At 41.8% G+C, this 21479-nt stretch overlaps 2 protein-coding genes across 3 annotated transcripts; both read right to left on the minus strand.

Annotated features, from left to right (window-relative positions):
• Nucleotides 1–576: 576 nt before the first annotated feature.
• On the minus strand, nt 577–4050 carry LOC124053113 (FERM domain-containing protein 6-like). The gene is made up of 13 exons (XM_046378077.1): nt 3939–4050; nt 3340–3430; nt 3101–3180; nt 2871–2929; nt 2612–2743; nt 2518–2563; nt 2243–2440; nt 2055–2120; nt 1836–1904; nt 1528–1702; nt 1029–1250; nt 698–720; nt 577–618 (listed from the first exon to the last, which is right to left on the minus strand). Exons 1-13 carry the CDS (start codon nt 4008–4010, stop codon nt 577–579), a joined length of 1275 nt encoding a protein of 424 aa, XP_046234033.1. The 5' UTR covers nt 4011–4050.
• Nucleotides 4051–4800: 750 nt separating this feature from the next.
• On the minus strand, nt 4801–21126 carry gpam (glycerol-3-phosphate acyltransferase, mitochondrial). Of its 2 annotated transcripts, XM_046376737.1 has the most exons (22): nt 20896–21126; nt 18990–19096; nt 17907–18045; nt 17625–17744; nt 17001–17074; nt 16132–16245; nt 15774–15923; nt 15591–15690; nt 15134–15270; nt 14493–14592; nt 12879–13091; nt 12574–12687; nt 12175–12260; nt 11303–11424; nt 10159–10229; nt 9399–9666; nt 9143–9300; nt 8721–8798; nt 8489–8626; nt 8202–8391; nt 7995–8053; nt 4801–7848 (listed from the first exon to the last, which is right to left on the minus strand). In XM_046376737.1, exons 2-22 carry the CDS (start codon nt 19022–19024, stop codon nt 7732–7734), a joined length of 2583 nt encoding a protein of 860 aa, XP_046232693.1. In that variant the 5' UTR covers nt 19025–19096; nt 20896–21126; the 3' UTR covers nt 4801–7731. The 2 variants fall into 2 exon arrangements, with proteins under 2 accessions (XP_046232693.1, XP_046232694.1); XM_046376738.1 differs by lacking the exon at nt 18990–19096 and having other exon boundaries at nt 20896–21125.
• Between the last annotated feature and the right edge of the window lie 353 nt (nt 21127–21479).

Genomic DNA, 21479 nt, shown 5'->3' on the forward strand with positions numbered 1-21479 from the left:
GGGACCCCACACAAGTGTTTTCACTTATTCTGGCCAATTAGTCCACTGCTTAGGTTGAAGCTCAGATTTACATGAGGTTACCAATCTCAATGAAACAATAGTTTAAGTTTGTCCCACATTAACAGGTGCAACAGGAGAGTGTGAGCATTGTCAATCCAGCCCAGTCTGTACACTCCTGTGAAGTCCTGAGAGGAGATCTAATTAGGTACAATAGGTGAGAACACCTGTGGGAGTGGACTGTGGGTGTCCAAGACTGACTGAATTATGTAATTTATCAATAAATGAAATACACCCAAAATGCAACACACCCCATGAACCTACAAATACAAAAATTCATTTTACAGACAGTCTAGTTGACATTACTATTATGTTATTATTGATTACATCAATTACAGTATGTTAAAGGCATCTATTTGAGCTCATGCTGCAGTTGATTATTAGAATAATTTCTTTTATAAGGTACATCATTTATTATGTCGGTGATTACTGATTTGAAAAGCAATGTGAGGCTCAGTGCAGTGACACTGAGGGTCTTGTCCCGCTGAGCTGCAGAGCATTTTTGAACCTGGCTGTACATTAGTCCACAGAAACCCCTTCATCAGCTCTCCTCTTCAGAACCTGCACGCAGACCAGAGAAAACACTGAAACCTTTGATGTGCTGCAAATCTTTAATCAGAGGGATCTGCAGTTTGCTCACCTGTTTCACTTCCACGGTGACAGCTGTTAATGAAAAGAGGACATTAAATTATAAAATGATAAACACACGATCTAGCTCATGTTAGACGCGTGTCTTTGGACCAACCATCCCAGTAAGACCACGGTAACACCAAAGGTCCATCGACAGACATGTCCTGGAGCAGCTCAGCAAGCCACAGCACCTCAGCTGGATCGTCAGCAAGAAACTCCTCTGGTTCGTCCACACACAGCTCAAACTCTGCCACAGTCAACAGAAACACTGAGATCCTGAATGTACTTTTACAGCCACAAATCCCACAAGCAGAAATATAGCAGTCTTGATTTGGCAGTACAAAATGTATGGGAATGAATGGGAAGTACAGAATGGCATTTTTTGTGCTTCAGCTGACCTGCGAATGAGATTTCTTCATCCTCATCCCCCTTCTCTTCTTTGGACCAGGCTGTGGTTGTTTCAATTGCAACGCTGCAGTCAGACATGGGGGATGTGGGCCTCTGCAGTCTGCATGTTAGCCCTGCTATGTCACAGATGTAGGCCTCTTTGTAGAACTGGCTGGCTGCAAAGAGACGGAGAAGGAGAAAAAGAAAAAGGCACGACTGATGCTTTTGCTGAGGATGACTTCATGAGTAGTTGTGGCAGGCAATTGAGTAGTCACAGCTTCATTGACTTGTATAAAAAAATAATCTTGGCATAGTCCAGTTGTGATGTGAGTTCTTGCAGACATTTAGGATATAAAAGACTTGAGGGCTGATCAGAAGTTGGAGTTATATTAACTCACACACACACACACACACTCTCTAACAATTGAAGAGCATGAAGGTGAGCTTGCTGACCCTCCATGTCTTCCAGCTGTTGGAGGTAGCTGACTGCACCTCTGGTGTTAATGTGGAGCTGATGACTGTCACTGAGGTGTCTCAGGACGTGTTTGGAGTGGAAGGCTGAAGGAGCGTAATACACCAGCTTCGGGAGGCACAGAGATCCCACTGCAGAGATTTCAAACCGGCTGCCCTGGAGCCAAAAAGAGGGGAAAAAAGGTGGTGAAGGAAATATTAAAATCTAATACCACAAAGAAGTCAGTGCTGTATAAGTGACATTATGGAAGTTTATGCGAATATATGTGCGTGTTGTGTTTAGGGCCAACCTGGAAAGTGAGGCGGTCAATATCCCTCCAGGAAAAGTCATACAATAGACACCGTTTCCCTTCCACCTCCTTGGGAAAAATAAAAGACAGTTTACATTCATTTTACATGCAAACAAAAGAAGGAATGAATTTTTTTTAAGAAAGTTCCAGAAAGTTTATTTTCATCCAGAATATTAAAACATTTCAAGAATTAATGGTGAATGTGGACTGTGGTTGCACCTGATAAATATGGACTCCTTTCAACGCCACACCGAAAAGGATAGAACTTCTCACCTCTTTCTTCTCCTGCACGTAATATAACAAAATAACAGATGAGGAAGAAGAGCTGAGAACTTAAAACGTGAGCTCATGCAGCGGAGGTTGCAGGAGAGATTGCGTTTCTATGCCGCAACAGCAAACAGCCTCACGACTTCCTGGAGGTTTTCATTGGTTAATTGTGTGTGACTGACCCGCCTCATCCTGTACAAGGTGACTGATCCATCCCGCAGGCTGCTGGCTTCCTTTATAAACTGCAGGACAGCTTGGCTGCGTGACAAACCTCTCAGCTCGTCATGTAACACAGGGCAGTGCTGGAGCAGGAAGTCCCGCCCACGGCGCTTTATCAGCTGAGGACACAAGCACGTCAAAAACACACATAGATACTGCTATGCTTTCCATGGTTAGGTCGACTTATTTTTTTTACCCAAGAGGGGAAGTAATCTTCTGGAAGAAAGTAATGTCTGTGTTTCCTCCCCTGTCTTCCTCCTCCCTCCTCTTCATCAATTCCCTCCCTCTGCTCCAGATTTCCGACTTCAGCTTGAAGCGCAGAAGCTGCCAGCTGGAAGAACAAAGCTTCCTGATGGCGACTCTGTGACTGCAGCACCTTCTGCCTCAGCTCAGTGTAATAGAGCTGCTGCACTTTGCTGCTCCTTGAACAACCAAATAACATTAAGTTACAGAGGTTGTCTCCGAATGGGAGTTTTCTTGGGCAGAACATTCATGGTTTCTAACTGTGCAGACACACGAATATTCTTAGGAAGGAATGGGGAAACTTACAACAACAGCCGCCCACTCTCTACATAATACTGCACTCTCAGAAATAAGATGAATGGGATCTGGAAATGTGGAAAAAATATCTCAAAAGAGTCAGTGAGAAATATTATTCACATTGTTTAGACATTCTAAAGAAATGATGGACTTTCAGTTGTAAGAAAATGCATTTTCCTTATACAATAATAGTGCAGTTTTTATTGGACATCTCCCTAAATACAAGGCAATATACTCACCGTTACGGATCTTCTATTCCATCTTTTGCCAAAGTACTTGCTCAGCTTTTGCTCCAAATTAAGAAAGAGGTATTCATTATCTGAGGAACAAAACGCACACGCTAAATAAAGATAGTGAATACATGGCCATCACATCCAGGCAGTTCGGTCATTAGCAGCAGCCTCCCTGCATTTTGGCATCCCACAATAAATGAATTCAAAATATTGTCTCTTGAACTCCCACGCAGACGCTAACTGACCTCTGAGAACAGCCAGACCGAAGACCTGGAGGTCACTGACGCCGACCTGCTTCAGCACACTGTTCAGCACCTCATGGCCTCTGGCTCTCACCTAAAAACACACACAAACACAACACAAATATGAGAAATATGACTCGTTCAGGGTCCATCTTGTGGTACACTGATACACTGTTTTGGCCTTGTGATATTAGAGTTTGGCTTTTCCTCCCTGAATACAGACACATGCTGTAAAATCAGCAATAAATGTATTTTCATTAAATATAATTTATAATTTCATTGTTTAATTGTGTTTTGTTTAGTTTTTTTTTTGCTACAAGTAAGAATTTGGATGATTTACTGTATGTGTTCCAGTAATTAAAAGGTCCAACCATCTTACCTTAAAAATCTGTCAAACCTCATTTAGAGTTTAATTATTTTGGAATTAAATGAGTTCTGCTAAAACTGCAGTTAGAGACAATTTGACATAAAATATATTCCAAAATATATTAAAATGATCACGTTTAAGTACAGCCTCTGTGTAATACTCTGTGTGACATTAAACTTTTCAGCATCAGTCATGTGACGCTGATATGTTGCCATGAAAGAAAGCCCTCACTCACCCCGACAGTACAGTCCAGGTGCTGCTTGTCCGGTAGAAGGATGCACACTTGTCGTCTCTGCGTTGTCCTCATGGTCACAAAAGCTTCACTTCATCTCAGGCCTCCATATATCATCCTCCTCCTCCTCCTCCTCCTACTGTCCTCCCATGGGCTGACCAAAACAAGTCAGCCGCCAATAGCCTAACACGTTCTGACTCTTCCTGATGTAAAACACAAAAAGGCTGCAACCAGAGAGCATAGGGATTAATTGTTTCAGCTCCAGTATGGTTTATACTTTGCCCAAAATGATTCTTGGTGCAGAGATGTCTTTGTAGTATCTGTTTGGGATCTATTCACGTCTACATTTTTGCATGATATTTTCATGTCCAAAAAAAGCCAGAATACTTAAAAGGGGTTGCAAGACAAAAACAGAAGTTCAGAAGTGTGTGCAGTAAACGCTGAGGAAACGCTTGACAGGCTGGATGCTGTTTTAAAACTGTAGAGGATTACAACCTTATGGCAAGATAAATAGGAGCTAAAAGACACATCTGTTAGGAATATTAAGAGCAGCTGCTTTGAAACTAATTAAGAAAAGGCTGTAAAAAAGCAAGACCACAAATGTCAGAATTGAGGGATATGATGGGGCGAATTCAACATATGGTGAAAATACATGGTTAAACTAAGACGCGATATGGATTTGTGGGGAAAAAACTAAAGCAAATCAACATGCTTTGATGAATATATATATATATATTCCTTTTCACATTTTTCACCTTTTGCAAACTGAAAAAAAATATTCTGATTACATGTTTGCTTATACTGATGATCAAACATTTACTCTGCCTTTGTAAACAAGCCGATAAATAAAAAGACAGACAGCATGTCATTGTTAATCTATCATTAATTTATTTAAAGACAAAATCCAGTAATGCCAATTGTGCTTTGCACTGAGAAAGCAAGAACAAAATGGTGACACTATTATTTTTAGTAGCTGGTGATTCTTCCTATACTAACCACAAGTTTTCTGCTCTTGTGTTTTTCTTTTAAGTTACAATCTAGATTATTCTTCTGGATTCCCACGCAAATAAACCTTCGTTAACATGCACAAAAACAGAACAAAAAAAAGACACAACCAAAAAAACAAACACTACAGTGCATTAAAAAGGCACCTGCTCCCAAGATACAGGCTGTTTTTTTTTGTTTTAATCCTACAAAGTTACATAGTTGTAGAGGGATGTTGTTAATGCAGCTTCAGGAGAAATGAGTCTCAACGATCCCCATCGTATCTGTACCGACTCCATCGAGTATTCTACAACATCACATTGACCTTTTCATGGGGACAGATGAGATACATTCAAGAGGTAACAAATTTTATCTCATACACAAATGGCTACCTTTCTCACACACTGTAAAATACAATTGTCAGGCTAAGAAAAGTTCACATTGCAGTATTGATGACTAAAGGCGATCAGAGGAAACATGCAGTACAGTACGTAAAGTGAACTTGGGGTCCCCCTCGGTGGTGGGGTGTGGGGGGGGACTTACACAGATTGTGGGCTCAGAAATGCTTTGAATGTCAAGATGCTCCCTCTACACTCGAGCACGGCCTGTTTTTTTTCCCTTTTGGAGCGTTCCGATCACACTCCTCACACCATTTCAATAACATACTTTTTCTGTTCTTCAACATGCTATGGGAGTCACTGATCCTCAACGAGTGGCCTTTTCCAATTCAGGGACATTTCACACACAGGCCTGAAAAACTTCATGAAAATATGCAGGTTTATAATGTTAATTATAGGAGTACATTACCTTTTTTTTTTCTTTTTAGAAAAATTAATGGACACAAGCACTAGTCATTCAGTATAAATATTAAATGTATACCATCAGACACACAATTCCCATTTATTTTATTGCCCTGACATGTTGATCTCATTATCAGTCTGAGGTTCGGGTTAGCATCCCCTCTAACACTGCCCACGCTTCCTCACACTTACTCTGCCCTTTCCGGACATGCATCTTCATCTTCCTCTTTTTCACTTGGTGTGCACTCACACACCAACATTAACTTGCTTGCACATTTAGGTTCATGTTCAGAGCAACATGTATTCAGATTTAGATTTACACACAGACAAGATCTAAATACTGAGTCTTGCTGATATTTTGCAATAAAAAAAAGAGAAGAAAAGAAAACTGGGAAATATTTTGCGGCTAAATGCACAGGGACTGTGCAGTGAGGTTTTACTATCAGGTTTTAATTTCACAGATGTAGTTACGGTAAGTTTTCGACTTTCAGAGCAACACATTCTGTTATCACAGAGTTTTTATTCTCAGCCTGTCTGACTCCTTTTCAGTGCATTTTGTAACAAAAACTGAAATGACTTTCTGGTAGTCGATTTTGCCAAAGTAAGACAGTGGTGTTGGCATTATGAGGTGAAGAAAAATAAACAACAGGTAAACCTGACAGTCGAGGACCTTCAGAAACATCACTGCTGCTCACAGCAGTCTGCATTTCAAAGTAAACCAAGGAGAAAGACGTCCTCTCCTTTCTTTTGTCGACAGTACAACAGAGATACCTCCTCGTTCTCACAAATGACCTTGACCTTTAGTTCAGATGGATTACACAGTGGGCATGTAACATTTCTTCCTACCCCACTGTGCAATTCCCCTGTCTTGCGAATGCCCAGACATTGCAGCAAAGTAACTCTGCTTTTATACAGTGTGTTTCTAATAGAGGAAAAATGGTGGTTATCCCAAATCTCTGCTCTCCCTGAAAGGCGTGATCAAAGAGTTTCTGAGTTAGATGCATTTGAACTTAAGTGGATGTGATGGCTGGTATTGAGTATTTTAAGTGCTGTGCTGTCACATTCATTGAAAAGTGAAAAAAAAAAAAAAAGTGTTACATGAACACAGAGATCAAAGTCACTTCTCATCAAAACCCATGACGAAAAGTGTAACTGAATGCACTTAGATATTAGTGGCTTGAATGCACTTGATTGCAGATGTGTGTGAATATAAGTTTCAACTGTGCTGGACTTTTCACAGGTACTTTTTGTGTTTGCCATGTAGATACTGTTTCATGGCTGAACTCATTTCCTGCTTATTTCTTGATATCTTACACCAGGAACTGTACAGTAGAACAAATCAAAGATGTCTGCGAGGAGGATTAGATTTTGTCATCTGTTTTTGTAAATGAACATGTATTCCGGTGCATTTGAAAGACATTGTTCTTGTGGCCTATGTACAGGAATTTGTTTTCAAAATTAGCTTTTCATCGAAATACGTTTTGACACTTTTTCCTATGCTATGGTAGCAGTGTGCACTGGAGAGAATACAGCAGTTTTGCCAGCGTGCAGAAAGTGTCAACATAAAAAGTCCTTTGTGTTCGGTACTGTTAACCATGATTTTCTAAGTATATTTTGCTTATTCACTTGTAAAGATGAAAGGCAGCTTGCTTTGTTTGGATTCTCATTCACTAACCGGCTTGAACATATTTCTGATAGTTTAAAATCTTCATCATATTAAAACTCACTGGCAAAGTTCCCAAAGAGAGGATGATTCCTTGAAGTACCTCTTCCACGAATGACACACGTTTTATCAGCTGCACAGTTCTAAGACAGGGAGTCGTAGACTGGGGGCAAAAAGGGGAAGACTGGCTTTAAGTCTCGTCTGGCTAACAGCTAACCGTTAGCGGGTGTTGCATGAAGGCACTTCCTGGTAAAGCTTTCCACAGAGTAGCACCTGGGATTGTTAAGAAGTAACCAGTAGAAGCCCTTTTCATCGGAAGGAGCCTGGGGTCTGAGCTGGGTTGTCTCGATCACAGCAGGGTGAAACCCAAGATGTACTGCAGGAGTTTGTTTCGATTGGCCTGAGGTAGAAAGGTGCTGCTCAGCTCCAGAGTTGTCACCCTGTTCTCTCTTCTCTCCTTCAGGACCTACAGAACATCACATCACAACACAGGACGCTCACCTTAGTTCCAGCAGGAGGAACCTGAGCACCACTCAAACCACTCAAACCTTACTTTCTTAACACTATACTGTATTTTAATACCTATAATAAACCCACAAGTTAAACTCTTACCCCCAGTTCCTTGAATGTCCTCACTGTGTTCTTAACCAAATAATGAGTTGCACTTTCACCTGGGGGGCAAAGAAAAAAGAAAAAATGTTGACAAGGGACTAAAAAATACCACAACCTGCTCAGATATTTTCTGTTTGTTACCAGTTACTAGTTAATTCATAGTTTAACTCTGCAATTTTTTCTGGGGAACAAACATTGCCGTATTACCATAAGCAGCTACTCCTCTCTCTGTGCGGGTGAGCAGGTATTTGAAGAGCCTGTGGGTGTAGTCAGACTCAGACATGGGCTGACACAGACTGTGGATGAAGATTGCGGCCCCGCCGTAGGCCTCCAGCACAGGGCTGACAAGACGCTGTAGGAAGGTGAAGAACTCCTGGTGCTCTGCGGACACGCTCACCTGAGAAAAGAGAAATAATTAGTGAGAAACAAAAATTTGTGAGTTCTGCTTCGACGGTCTAAAATAATCTTTTTCTTTAAGTATGATTAACACGCACCTTTAGATAGCGATCTCTCTGCTCCTCTCCAAAGTCGCTGTCCTCATCTTCCTCATCGCTTCTCCAGGAAAGAGGCTCAGGGAACTTTTTGGGCCACGGTTCCTCAGTGGGACTAGGACTTAGTTCCTCCTGGTCCTCCTGACGCACACAAACAGATAAATTAGACCATCTGAGCCATGGAAAAGTTCCATCACATATTACCCATACAGTAAGCGATCGTTAGTGAACTGACCTCTGCTACGTAGAGAACTCCATACTGGATCAGCCGGGACACTGCATCATGTAAAACCTGGTAAACAGTCTGACAGGGCTGAGGGAAAGAAAGGAGGAGAAGGAGAGACACTGTGAAACATGAAACACACCACATGCAGTTGTGTTTAAAATCTGTTTAAATTCTTCACACTGATGAGCAAACCCCACACAACCGTTCAGCCCATCTGAGATTCTGAAGGCTAATATCAGTGCTAGTGTATGGGCTTTCCAAGTGTAGTCTTACTCTAAACCCTTGTTATAGTTCCTTCAGTCACTGCAAACAGGCCAACTGAGACATGAAGATGTTTGATTATGCTAAAGAAGTAATTTCAAAATGTCCTCTTGCTGGACTCACTTTGCACAGCGAAAAATTTAGAAAGATCACGAGAATGCGGAACTCACTGGCGCCGCGGCCACCTCATTGATGAGGAAGTGGGAGAGGCCGGCGGCCTTGCGGATGAGTCTCTCCTGACTGAGAGGGAGGCTACTGAGACCACCGGGCTGGTGATCAGATTCCATTTCAGCAACCAGCTCTCGCTGCAGTGACAGGATGCTGCAGGCTGGAGAAAAAATTAGAATGAAATTTAGTGAGGAGGAAAATATAGCATTAAGAATCAGTGAGTGCAAAACACAAGAACGGCCTCTCGGCTGAACGTACCAATGATTGCATCAGAAATGAAGACATGAAAAAGGCCGTTGCTGTAGAAGTTGAGCTCGAACAGCGCTGGCACAGTTTGGCTGGGCGCGATAGTGAACTCTCCATTGCGATTTGCACTGCTGGTCACGTTAACGCAGTTTCCCAGCAGGTGGAGGGCACGCATGACCACATCCTCTGAATTCCCCGAAAAGCCCAGGTCAAAGTCCCGTGAAAGGATCTCTTCTTTCATGTTGAAGAAGTCTTCCACAAGCTTGGAGAGCACCACCCCCTGCAACAAAGTGGAGAAGATCAAGTTCAAACTAACTGAAATAAACATGGACCATGTCCAGAAATTGGTGACTCAGTACATGATTCTGTTTAATAAAATGCCAGACCGGGTACGAGTTTTTGATATGCAGCACTGGACAGCTCCTCAGGACAGAAAAAAACTATTTCAAGTTACTGTTTTGCACTGTCACTTACAGCAGTGTGCCTGCAGAGAGCAGAAACACGCCACCAGTAACAGAGGATGCAGGAAGAATGAGATCCCTGACAGAGAGAAATATTCCTGCAGAGCTTTGTCTCCTGACATTTAGATCACCTTGGTATGAGGAAGTGAGCAGAAGGGGCAAAAAAGAAAGATAAGACTAAATAAATAAGGAAGAAACCTGAGGAACAGAAGGTTGAAGAAGAAAGGAAAAAGGGAAGTGGATGCAGAATACAGTGGCTAAGTGCCAGCAGAGGATGTTACAGAGAGGATGTGAAAGACAGTCAGGCTTACCTGTCTGTGTCTGTACAGCAGCAGACAGGCTACAATGTGGGTAGACATGATCGCTGAGGATTTATTAGCCGCTGGGAGGGAAAAAACAAAGAGGGAGTAATGAACAACACACAACAGACTGGCGACCAAAGCAGAGACTGAAGGAACTGACGAATACATCTTAACTAAGGCTGACTGTAATGACTGCATTACATTCCCACATATTTATTTTTTAACTTAAAGAACAACAAGAGATGTAAATGCTATTCTGTTAGGCATCTCTTAGGATTACGACAACACCTAAAATGATGTATAGATACTGACAATCTATCAATCTAATTTTAAATACACATTATGCAATTTTTTTTTTCATTTGATATCTTAGAAAATGCATTGTATCAGTTTCATCTTGGGTAATCAGTAAAAAGATTTAAAAGATTTTAATATGTTGATAGCATACTAAACAGAGAAAAGAATGTAGTGTGTATGTGTTTGTGTGCATTTGTGCGTGTGTGACGAGGGTTACTAGCGGTCATCTTGAGCACAGCTCAAGTTCAGGCGTGTTAAACATTTGTGAGCACTGGTACTGCATTCCTCCCCTCTTCTGCTTCTCTATCCTCCCCTTCAACCTATTGGCTGAAAACAACATGCCATCCAGCTGGAGGCTCTGTGATTGGCTGAGAGTAAAGAGCAAATGGGCCTAGTGAAAGAGAATGCAGCTGAATGAGCTGGGGAGAACCGGTTTGTGTAGTGCTACCCTGGGGCAAAAAGCCCCGAGTGATGTGAAGCGGATGGACTGATGCTGCGCTGTGTAGGATTTCAATAAATGGAAAGTATGATGGGTCGTACGTGCTGCCTCAGCTTCAGCAGTCAGGTGCGCTGTTAACATAAGACAAAAAAGGGGATGCCTGTGCAGAAGAAGAAGAAAAGGGTAAAAGAGGAATGCACCTCAATACTGCCATGTGACATTTAGCTGAATATGGCATCCTGGATGGATGACTATGAATAGGACGGTGGTGTGGCGATTCATGAGTGACCTCTGCGACTTGTCTTTCTGTTATACAAACTAAAAATATAACAGGGCTGATAACGACCCCTGATTATTATGTGCAAAAGGGCTATAGTTAGAGTGTAATAAATCCACTGGCTGTGGTGAGTTACTTACTGAAGAGGACGTGCTTGGCCAGGTTGTTAATAAGCTGTCGTCTCAAGATGTCATCGGGCAGCTCTCTGTTCAGCTGCTGCTCCTCCTCCTCCTCCGGTCCCTCAAACAGCTGAGCATCAGGCCTGGGAAAATAATAACTCAACATGAAAAGATACAGTTTGGCAATTGTCTCACAATGCCAGCTTGATATGGTAAGCATAATTTAAAAAGGGTAATTTCCATGTCAAGATGAACACTAAACCAGTTTATTTCACAAAATGTGCTACTGATGGGGCAAATGGCTGAAGCGGCCGATATAAATTCTGATACAATATTTAAATGACATCTTAGACCCCTGTCATGTGTAGTATTTTTCTGCTCTATGATGCTATGCTGCAAGCAAAGTGCTGTTTGTGTTTTAAATAAATACTAATCTGAAGCTGAAGTTGAGTTCATATCTTCAAGACAGTACAGGTTATTAATTAGCATGTGAGGGTGGTGTAGAAGACTTTTTTTTATGAAACAGTATTTGCAACTTGTGTCCAGAGGTTGTTCAGTCAGCTCAGCTGATGGGATGAAATGCTGCTGTCCTTGTGGACGTCCTTTATGCCTGCATCAGCTGTTGAAGGACAGGGCTGAACTGAAGTGACCACTGCCTATGCTAACTCACCTGCTGTGCTCAGATGTCAGAGAACAGACCCTGTTGTGAAGCAGCAGGAGGGAGAAGTCGAGCCTGTGACATGAGGGCTCATGATATTACAGGTGGGATTGTGGGACTGCTGGCGTGTGCATGTGCACTTGTCAGAGGAGGATATAACTGATGCTCAGAGTGGGGTGGGTTGTGTGTCTGTGTGTGTGTGTGTGTGTGTGTGTGTGTGTGTGTGTGCCCTTACTGTGCGGAAATAATTGTAGGCATCAAGGTGTGTTCCAGGGACACTGGTGGTGGAATATGGCGACTTCTCTGGGTGTCCAGGTACTCCTACATTTGACATACAAAAGGCTTGTTTAAAAAAAAAAACAAACTCAGAGAGACAAAGAGATAACTGTGTGCTGGCTACAAAAAACATTTCAAACTATAAACCTCACATAAGCCACATTCAATATTTTCTCACTTCTGTATTTGAATAGGTTGAAAAAGGTTCCAACACTTTGAAACTTTGCAGCACTTTTAAGTGCTTTAAAATCACGAGTGAGACTCAACATCTGTTAAAGCTTCTCTAAACCAAGGTCCACATACAGCAGAAACAGTTGTAGTCGCAGTCAAATAAAAGCTAACGTAGATCTGCAGTCACCTTTAGGGAGAAGGGCTGGTTGAAGTCAACTCGGACACAACCATAGTTCTTCCTCAGCATCCTGAAGACTCCACATGCTATTCCCCACAAACTCTCATTCTTCTTAGGTTTGCCCTGTTGGGTTTGAGGAGTTCAGATGGTTACACAGTAGACTTGCAGATCGTTCTAGAGTTAATTTTTCCCCCCACTCATTTGCTACAAATCTCCAAAATATTACATCCATGCTGTTTTTTTTTTGAATGACCAAGACAGATTTGTAGACAAAGCAAAAGCACAGAAACAACAGACATCATCCAAGCACTTACCAGTTGTTCGCTATTGTAGTTGCCCTCAATGATACGATCATAAGAGATGCCAACTGGCACCACCAGTACATCTGTAATGGATCCAGTGCATAGTGTGTCAACCACAATGGACAGCATGCCGGCACGTGCCACAGATGGTTTCCCACTGCGGGAGCGGGTACCCTCCAGGTAGACCTCCAAGAACTGCTGCTGGCACAACAACTCCTCCGTATACTGAAAGGAAGAGAAAAATCTTTAAGCGAGAATGGTGGGATAAAGATGAACAAAGATGGGACTGGATGTCAAAGGTGAGACAAATGTACACATACTGTATGTAAAGGTCGCGATACTTTGGAACAAAATGCAATCAGTCTTTGACGTTCTTGTAACCACGAGGTGGACACCAACAGTTTGACACCCAAATGCACCGCAGAGGCCAGGACGTGTGCTTAAGAGCTGCCATATTGTGTAACGGTATCCACCTGAGTACAGTATGTGCACAGCTGTCTCTTGCTGCGCTGACACTTTTGAGAAGTTTTATCCTGAAATGGACTGTGGAATTTGGAGTAAGCTGTGAAGAGGTCAGACATCCAGGCTCAGTTTTCACAAGACCAAATGAAATTAGAGCAGCACTTTTTTTTTTTTTAATTTCTGCCTGTGAAGGAATCTGGCTAATTACATTTGTGTGAGTAATGCAGGCATGCCAGAGTAAAATCTCATTATCTTTAAGTATTATGAAGTCCACTACACACAATTGAAGGCTCTGTTTGGTGGAAGGTACAAAGGGATTAAATGTAGGTCATCATCTCCAACATCTGCTCATGTGTTCAGCTGATAGCTCTTATTTTAAGAGAATGATACACACGCTTTCAACGCTATATTATTCTGATCATTACTGTCCACTCTCTTCCACAAACTCCAGACACACAAACAAACAAACGACACTCAACCCAGACAAAACAGTTCAATTAAGTGGATCGACTAAGAAGCTACAGAGTAGAAATCAGATTTAGAGACTTCCTGTTACAAGCAGCTTTACGGTGACAGAGCTTTCATATTAACATTAGCAGTAATTCACATCAGTTCTGCTTCAGGTTTTCTCATTAGCAGGAGCTTGTTAAGCCACATTATCCAAATACTAGAGCTTAACAAAAGGTTCAGATTCCAGGTAAATCAGCTTTTGCACCTGTGACTTGAGACGCAAAATGCACACTGCAGTGTCACTCAAAAGACCGGACTTTTTACTTGACATTGACTTCTCCTGGTTAAAAATGCTCTCTAACAATATGTTAATAGTTTAATAGATTTTTTTCTTATCTAAGTTTACAGATGTTATTTAGACATTACTACAGGAGAGTAGCAGCAAGGTAAAATTCCCAAATAATAAACTGCATTATAAATCTGTGCAAAGACTGACTGGACTGTATGCCTAAAAACGAAGACTTAAAAATGGAAAAAGAGAAGCCTGTAACAATGGCTTTTCAATATACAACTCCAGAATGAAAAAAAACAGTAGAGGAAAGCAGTTATGTCACAAATCATGCAAAGAAAAAAACTCTCAAACATGAACTATGTGTAGGATTGGTATGTTAAACAGCCTTTCCTGCAGAAGACAGACAGACTCTCGGGACTTACTGCTTGCAAGAGTGATCTGTACAGAACGTCTTTCTTCCCATCCCCCGTCTCCTCCATTTTCCGTCGTATGAAGAAGCCACCAAGTTTACGGATAAGGGTGCTGAAAGCAAACAAACAACAACAACAAAGAAAAAAGTCTGATCAAGAGGCTTCCACACTAAACGTTCTACGTTGGCAGCAGTAGCATCCTTATCGTTTTTAGTTGGCTGCAGTTGGTCACTGTGAGTAAGGAGGAATCAACGTGCTCTGCTGTACTGCTTTGTGAGCGTGGGTGTTCAGCGTGATTTAAACAACAATGTAGTGATCAACATAAGTGGTCTCTACGGTTTGGAATAAGCGAGTTTCCATCCAGTTCCTTATTTATAGATTTCTACACTTTCTTCTTCTCATTGATATCATTGAAGCATGTTAGGATAAAACAGGTTCACAACCTGTAGTCAGGTTGGCTGCTCGGTCATTTATATTCCCTCAATGTAAATCAGTGTCGGTCTTTAATTCAGCTTCAGTTCCTCTCTGAACAATGTTTAAAGAAAGTCCCTTCCTTGTGATATCAACTTAATCTTTGTGTTTTCGCACACAGAGAGCAAAAATACACTTTGTCGCCAGATCAAACCTGACACGAGGCTTTGTAGGTCTTTTACCTGAGGATGGGGATGCTTAGGTTGTTCCCAGCAGCAATGTGTGGGGCTTTGATGTTGTGACAGAACAGGATCAAGGTGATGAGCAGGTAGTCGATGTGGGATTTGTGAACAGGGAGGAAAACCATGGGCACATTTTGCTGTAAAAATGAGACACAGAAGATTATTTAGCTGGAAGTTAACCAAAGTCCACCAAAATTTCTCTTCCAATTTGATCTGACCTGTCCATTTACCATGAATACTTCTGAAACTGACCAACATCTGAATACTGTACTGATAATAAAGTAATAAACACAAAGTCAAGAGTAAAACTGTGCATGAAACATGGACAGTCCTGATAAAAAATGTTACTGTGTCAGTTTGCAAATTGCCGCTGTGTTTGGCTGTCATATATGTATGTGTATCAGATCATATTGTGACAGCTAAATCCATTGTCTTTGAGGGTGTAGCTGCTGCTGACCTCTGTAGCAGCTTTCTTGACCATTTCTAGCTGACCCTTGTGAATCTGGATGCTCCAGAAGAAACCATTAAAGAGCCTCAGGAGGACCCATCCTGTCATCCTGAACAAAAAGACACATGAAGACGTGGTCCAGAAACAAAGAATTTAAAATGTAAGTGTGACAATGTGGAATACACTATGTACCTGATAAAGGCTGGTGAAATGTTGGCCACCATCTCCTGGAGGCATGCCCTGGCTTTCTGCTTCACCTTACTGACAGCCTTCTGCTCCTGGCCAGGCTGGCTGGTTGAAGCACTCAAATCTGCGGCTACCTTCAGAATAGCACCCTCCACCCTGTGACGGGTAAACAACACAAACATAAGGCTGCGTCTTCTCATCCTACAAACACCATCGTACAAAACATCTGTATACTTTGTACTTTTATCTGGTCTCCTTTTGTACACTTTAATTGTCATTAGTTAGGTGATTCCCTTCCATGTGTGCTTTGAGCCATAGTGGCTACTGCTCATGACACTCGGTTTCATGTTGCGTTGACTCTTACCTGCTGTTGTTGAGCACGTTGTCCACCACATTTCTGGTGAACATGTCCTTACTGACGTCTCTCTCCATGACAAACAACACATAACTCAGCCTGCGTGCAAGCCAGCCCCGCTGTCTGCATGAACACACACAGACACAAGTACATGAACACATTCATTCCCAAACGTGCATCATGCATGACTACACTACGAAATGCGCTGACGCATTTTGTGCAGGAAATGTAAAGATGCGTTGACTTAAATATATAATATATCACAGTTTAACAGACTGTAAGGTTGCTGAGACAAAACATGGTCTTTGTTGGTTCCATTGATTTCCTGGTAATTTGAGACATTTTAAGGAACCAGAGATCAGTCGTGGCTCTCATATCCATTCCACACAGCTTCCTCAACAGGAACAGTGGCCGTGATAATGTCAGTTTTGTGCGACCAATACTGATTGCGTTAGACAAAACTAACAATACAAACTTGCCCATATTAACCCCCTCCCTACAGGATGTTTCTGTTTGCTTTGCTTGTCTATTTAAAAAATCATGTTTATTTAATCTGGGGTGGAGCTATTAATGTGTCTTACTAGTAAGGTCAGTCACCAGATGCATGTGTCTGGCGTCCACTTACAAACACTGTAAATTATTAATTTGCCTACCTTTCCACTGCTTCACAGTGGGTCCTCTTCACTAAAGCAATTTATTATACACACTTTGTTGGGGAAGACACCACGTGTCTGCACTGTGCTGATTCGGCTATACAGCAGGAGTTAGATTTAAGGATCATCAGATGCCAAAGAAACACATGAAAACCAACCAGCTCGCTGATGGCACAGTCACAGAAGAAACTGATACCATAATGGAGTATATTTTGCTTTGTTTACCTGGTGTGGGTCTCATTGATGTAGATGACATTGCGCAGTCCCAGAGATGGAATACTGGGGTTGAACAGTCTCTCCTGCGACCCAAACAAAAATAATTATTCTAACGAAGAGCATCGACAAGGACTCGAATAATTGACATAAGTTCAGCTAAGACCTTTAGGTGGTAAATCAGAGGAATTAAGATAATAATACATTGAATTTTATTTCCTTGTCTGATTTTGCTTATACAGTAGCTCTGAAGAAATTGTCTTTCTGCTGCCATTTCATTATCTTCTCACATGTTCATGTAACACTTGCCTTGTTACCACTGCTGCAGGAAAACTTAATACCTCTGCTATAACTATAAAGTAGTACTTTAAAGAAAGAAATATATCTTAAAAAATGCAGGTGGCCTATAATGTTGCACATTCCATGCCCTATGCAACTTACATGGTCAGTATTTGTGGCAAAGTAAGACTGGACTTGTTGTGTCTTCCAGCAGTTGTTGCAAATTGTTCTCAAGACATATTGTATTATTATTGTATATTATTATTAACATTTACACGAGAACAAATCATACCCTGGAACTGACAAGACTTAGGCAAATGGACTCATGTTTGAGTTAATTAGACAGTGTAACCTTACCCAGCTCTGTGGCGTACAGGAGTGACAGCAACGGCCCACAAAAGGCCTCTTTCTGTTCAGCAGGCCCTCCTTCCACGTGCTGGCAACGCAGCGCAGGACCGAGGGGCTGGTGCTGCGGTCCTTGAAACACACATCCACACACAAAAGTCAATAAAAGGCTTAACACTACACATGTAAAAGTACCTGTTTTAGCTTCTTCAAGGTTGAACATCCTTGATGAAGGTAATCGTACTGCATGATGGCATCGTAAAGACAAACTGTACATTTGGGTCTGTGGCTTACCGAGTCATCGTTGGGATGTTTCCAGCGGTTACACCACTGCTCTCCATTGTTGACCTGCAGCAACAAGCCATCAGACACCTCCATATTCTCCGCTGTCCGTTCCTCTCCCTCCAGATCACACACAGCACTAGCTGGCAAGCTGTAAAGGCACAGGGACATCACGTCATTTAGCAAGCTTTCATTTTCTAAACAAGAGTATTGTTTGTTAATTTACCTTAAATTAGACAACATTTTCGTTTGCTTTCTGTGTGGCACAACACATCAGTCAGATCGTACTTCAAATGGACTCCATGCAGCATCTTAACCAAAAACTACTCACACACTAAAAGCAGATTACCGGATATTTAAGATCGAAATCAAATCTCCAACTCCTGATGATGATGGAGAGACAACAAGGTGTTGCAACATTACAAGAATACAGAGCAGGTGATACATATTTAGCTCTGAATGTAAAGAAAATACACAAGAAATATGTTTTAGAGTAAGTGGTGAAAGAAACCTTCATTGCAAAAATGTACAACAGCTGGATAGCTTCATATTTCTATATTACAAAGCCATCATTATTGCTGGTTTAATATATTCATGTAGCTCTCCGCATGTTGCCACATCTGCTTCCGTTTTTTGGAGTGCATGAACCAGAAGTCATCTATATCTATATATCTATATCTATGTATATATACATATGTCTATATCTCTCTCTCTAGATATAGATATATATGAATGGGTGCCTCCCACATGATGCATCACCCTTCTTGTATGAGTTGGGCTTACTCAACACCTGTTCACTCCAGTTAGGCCAGCGTTTCTGAGCTGCTTTACATTGTTACAGGTTACTTTGTTTCACTTGTTCACTTAACAATTTATGGGCTGGTCTGCTACAGTTTGAATAGCTGCGACAACTCACAGCAGAAAGTATTGTACACTGCACAGTACACACCCAAACATTAGACAGTGTGAGAATGTTGAGAGAACACACAGTACCACATAGAGGAAGTCTGGTTTTACTTTACTTGCCCCTTCCTTCATGCACACTTCAATATCATCTACTCATTTCAGTTGAAATTTTATTTATTTAAGTCACACCTCATTTTAAAAGCCACAGAAGCATCTTCTGGCATCCAACAACTGACTTCTCCACCTGTTCATCCCGTTTCTTCATCCACCTTTGACTTCAACCCTCAGAAAGCTTGCTTCAAATGTACAAAAGATGAACTCAAATGAACTTATAAAAAGACAATTAAAAAACAACAACACTGTTTTCAGTCTGTTTATTAACAGGTGGCGCCGGTAGGACATATGTGAATTGGTTTGTTTGTCCCCATGTTGTAGACATCTCAGTGCTGGTCAAAAGACACTTCTATGTATCCTATTTCAGCAATATCAGATGGGAGCAACAGGCCACAGCTAACATATCACCTAACATGCAAACTGTGATATTTACAGATAAACTGCCTTTCTGACACAAAGTACAAAGAGAGTACAAAGGTAATGAACAGAAAACTCCAAGGCATGACCGCTCCCACTCATTAGTTTGTAATTAGGTTAGTGAGTCACTTTATGAATGAAAGTTTTCATTCCAAACGTTGTACAGATTATTATGTCAGCTGAGGGACAGTGCAGACCCATCATCCTGTGAATAATAAATCTGAGGTATTTGGCAGCCATGTAGGCCTCTTGACCAAAATGTTCTGGCCTGACTAGGAGGGGATGAATGCACTTTGAGCCATTGTCCTGTTGTAGTGTTGTTGTGGCAGTAGGTTGAGACGCACACTGATGAGGGAAAACAGGGTCAATGACCGAGAGTACTCCACTTGATGGGGTGACTTTGTTGGAAGCAGAACAAAGAAGTTTTACAATGAGGAGCAGCGGGGATTAGGTAACAGGTGAAGGCAGCCCTAATGAAAGATTATTTTCCATGCAAACAAATGTATTTACTAATGTAGAGTACTCAGGCTACATTGTAGAGTAGAGTACATTGTCACCTTTTTAGTCTTCAACCAGACAGAAAATACTTAATGTACTAAGCATCTTATCTAAGACATTTTGATCATGTGTGCCAGCATGATAACAATTCAGATTACACATATTGCTAATTTCAATCAGTCAGAGCAGGCCTGCATCCTTACATTAAGGAAGCAGTGGCTTTGATCAGTGGTTTTTGATTACTGCACTGCGTTAATAACTGAATATCTAAAGGTGGTATCAGGGGAGACAACTCATTTCATCCCACTAAATCATAATTTAGTTACATTTCAGACCACAAAAACAGTCATGTATACTGTACACGACAAGGTTAATCCGTCTGACAAGCTGTCTCCAATAAGCAGGTCAAACAGGAGGAGTCTGTGTGACAGATGGGGCATGCAGACAACTAGCAGGGCAGACAACAATGGCACAGTCAAGGCAGCCTGGTGTCTGCCTTGGCTACAAAGTAAGAGAGTAGGGTCGATTTCTTTGGATTTCGCTGCAATCTCCCCCATCACTCCAAGTTAAATGTCTCTAGCAGCTCTATTTTGAGATTCATATTAAGTTACTAAACGTTGAGTTGTGGAGTTTCTGTCACCGTCTCCATGGCATGCTGCCAAGCATCATGAGGCATACCTAACGGTGGGGCTTAAGGGACTCACGATACCGAGAATAGAGTCCACAGCCTGTTGTTTGTCACGCTGATAAGCAAATGGTTAACTTTAAATTGATTAGCTGATGTCACTGGAGTAGACATGGCAAGCCAAGGTTAGCTGCGTGTAAAACCCCATACTAAGTCAAGGGTCTTCTTGAACTCAATGTCAATGTAAAAATAACCGGCTAACGTACGACGTGACCGAGCTTTTAGCGTTCGTAAACGTGTCACCGCCGTTGTGTACGCTACTGCCACGATGTCGCTATTGTTTCCAGGACAATACACGCGCGGCGTGACAGTTATCTGAACGTCGGCGATGTGGCTAACGCTAGCTCGCTAGCAGGCTCGCGGCAACCAAATCTGACTTACCGTGAGTGCTGTGTTACGATGACTCATGTCTCAAAAATAAACTCGTCGACGAAACTGCAGAAAGCCGCTGGGTTCTTTCGTGCCCTCGCGTGTCCGTGTTAAGACCTCCACGCTTCTCGCAGGACTGGACCGCAGAGCTCCGGCAGGGGAAATGTGTGACAGGAGGTATGAGCGCTGTTTTGATACAGCGGCGAAATGCCAACAGTGCAGTTCTGCTCGCAGCCAGGTGAGGGCAGCACCGTGGCAATCTGGCTACTCTGCATTTTTTCGTGCGACACACTCAATGATGCTAAAATATTGTTTCAGTCTGCATCTGCTCGATTCAACCCCCCTCCACTTTTGTGACATGATATCTATGTTAGTGTGTTTTCCAGTCAGCTTCTTCTTCAGAATGTTTAAGCTTTTAGTTGAAGGTTATATTTTTGGTTTTGTGATAAAAACTGAACACTGAGCTTTCAGATTTCTGTTTCAGATCCATCCTGACACACAAAAAAATAAAAAAAAGGAAAAACACTTAGAGCTACATTTCATAGTCCTACGTAAATGATATGAACACAAAGAACAAAGGTTTTAAGAAGTGCAGT

This window comes from Scatophagus argus, chromosome 21 (genome assembly GCF_020382885.2).
Source record: "Scatophagus argus isolate fScaArg1 chromosome 21, fScaArg1.pri, whole genome shotgun sequence".
NCBI classification, from domain to species: domain Eukaryota; kingdom Metazoa; phylum Chordata; class Actinopteri; family Scatophagidae; genus Scatophagus; species Scatophagus argus.

Bases quoted from the DNA above. Each gene is read 5' to 3' on its own strand.
- LOC124053113 (XM_046378077.1), bottom strand. From the start codon at position 4,010: ATGAGGACAACGCAGAGACGACAAGTGTGCATCCTTCTACCGGACAAG. The intron at 3,431-3,938 runs GTGAGTGAGGGC...GTGTGTTTTTAG, and splicing joins ACCTGGACTGTACTGTCGGG to GTGAGAGCCAGAGGCCATGA. The intron at 3,181-3,339 runs GTCAGTTAGCGT...TTTGTTCCTCAG, and splicing joins CGGTCTGGCTGTTCTCAGAG to ATAATGAATACCTCTTTCTT.
- gpam (XM_046376737.1), bottom strand. From the start codon at position 19,024: ATGCCAGAAGATGCTTCTGTGGCTTTTAAAATGAG. The intron at 17,075-17,624 runs GTAAGGTTACAC...TTTGGGTCGCAG, and splicing joins CCTGTACGCCACAGAGCTGG to GAGAGACTGTTCAACCCCAG. The intron at 16,246-17,000 runs GTAAACAAAGCA...GTGTTCATGCAG, and splicing joins ATCAATGAGACCCACACCAG to ACAGCGGGGCTGGCTTGCAC.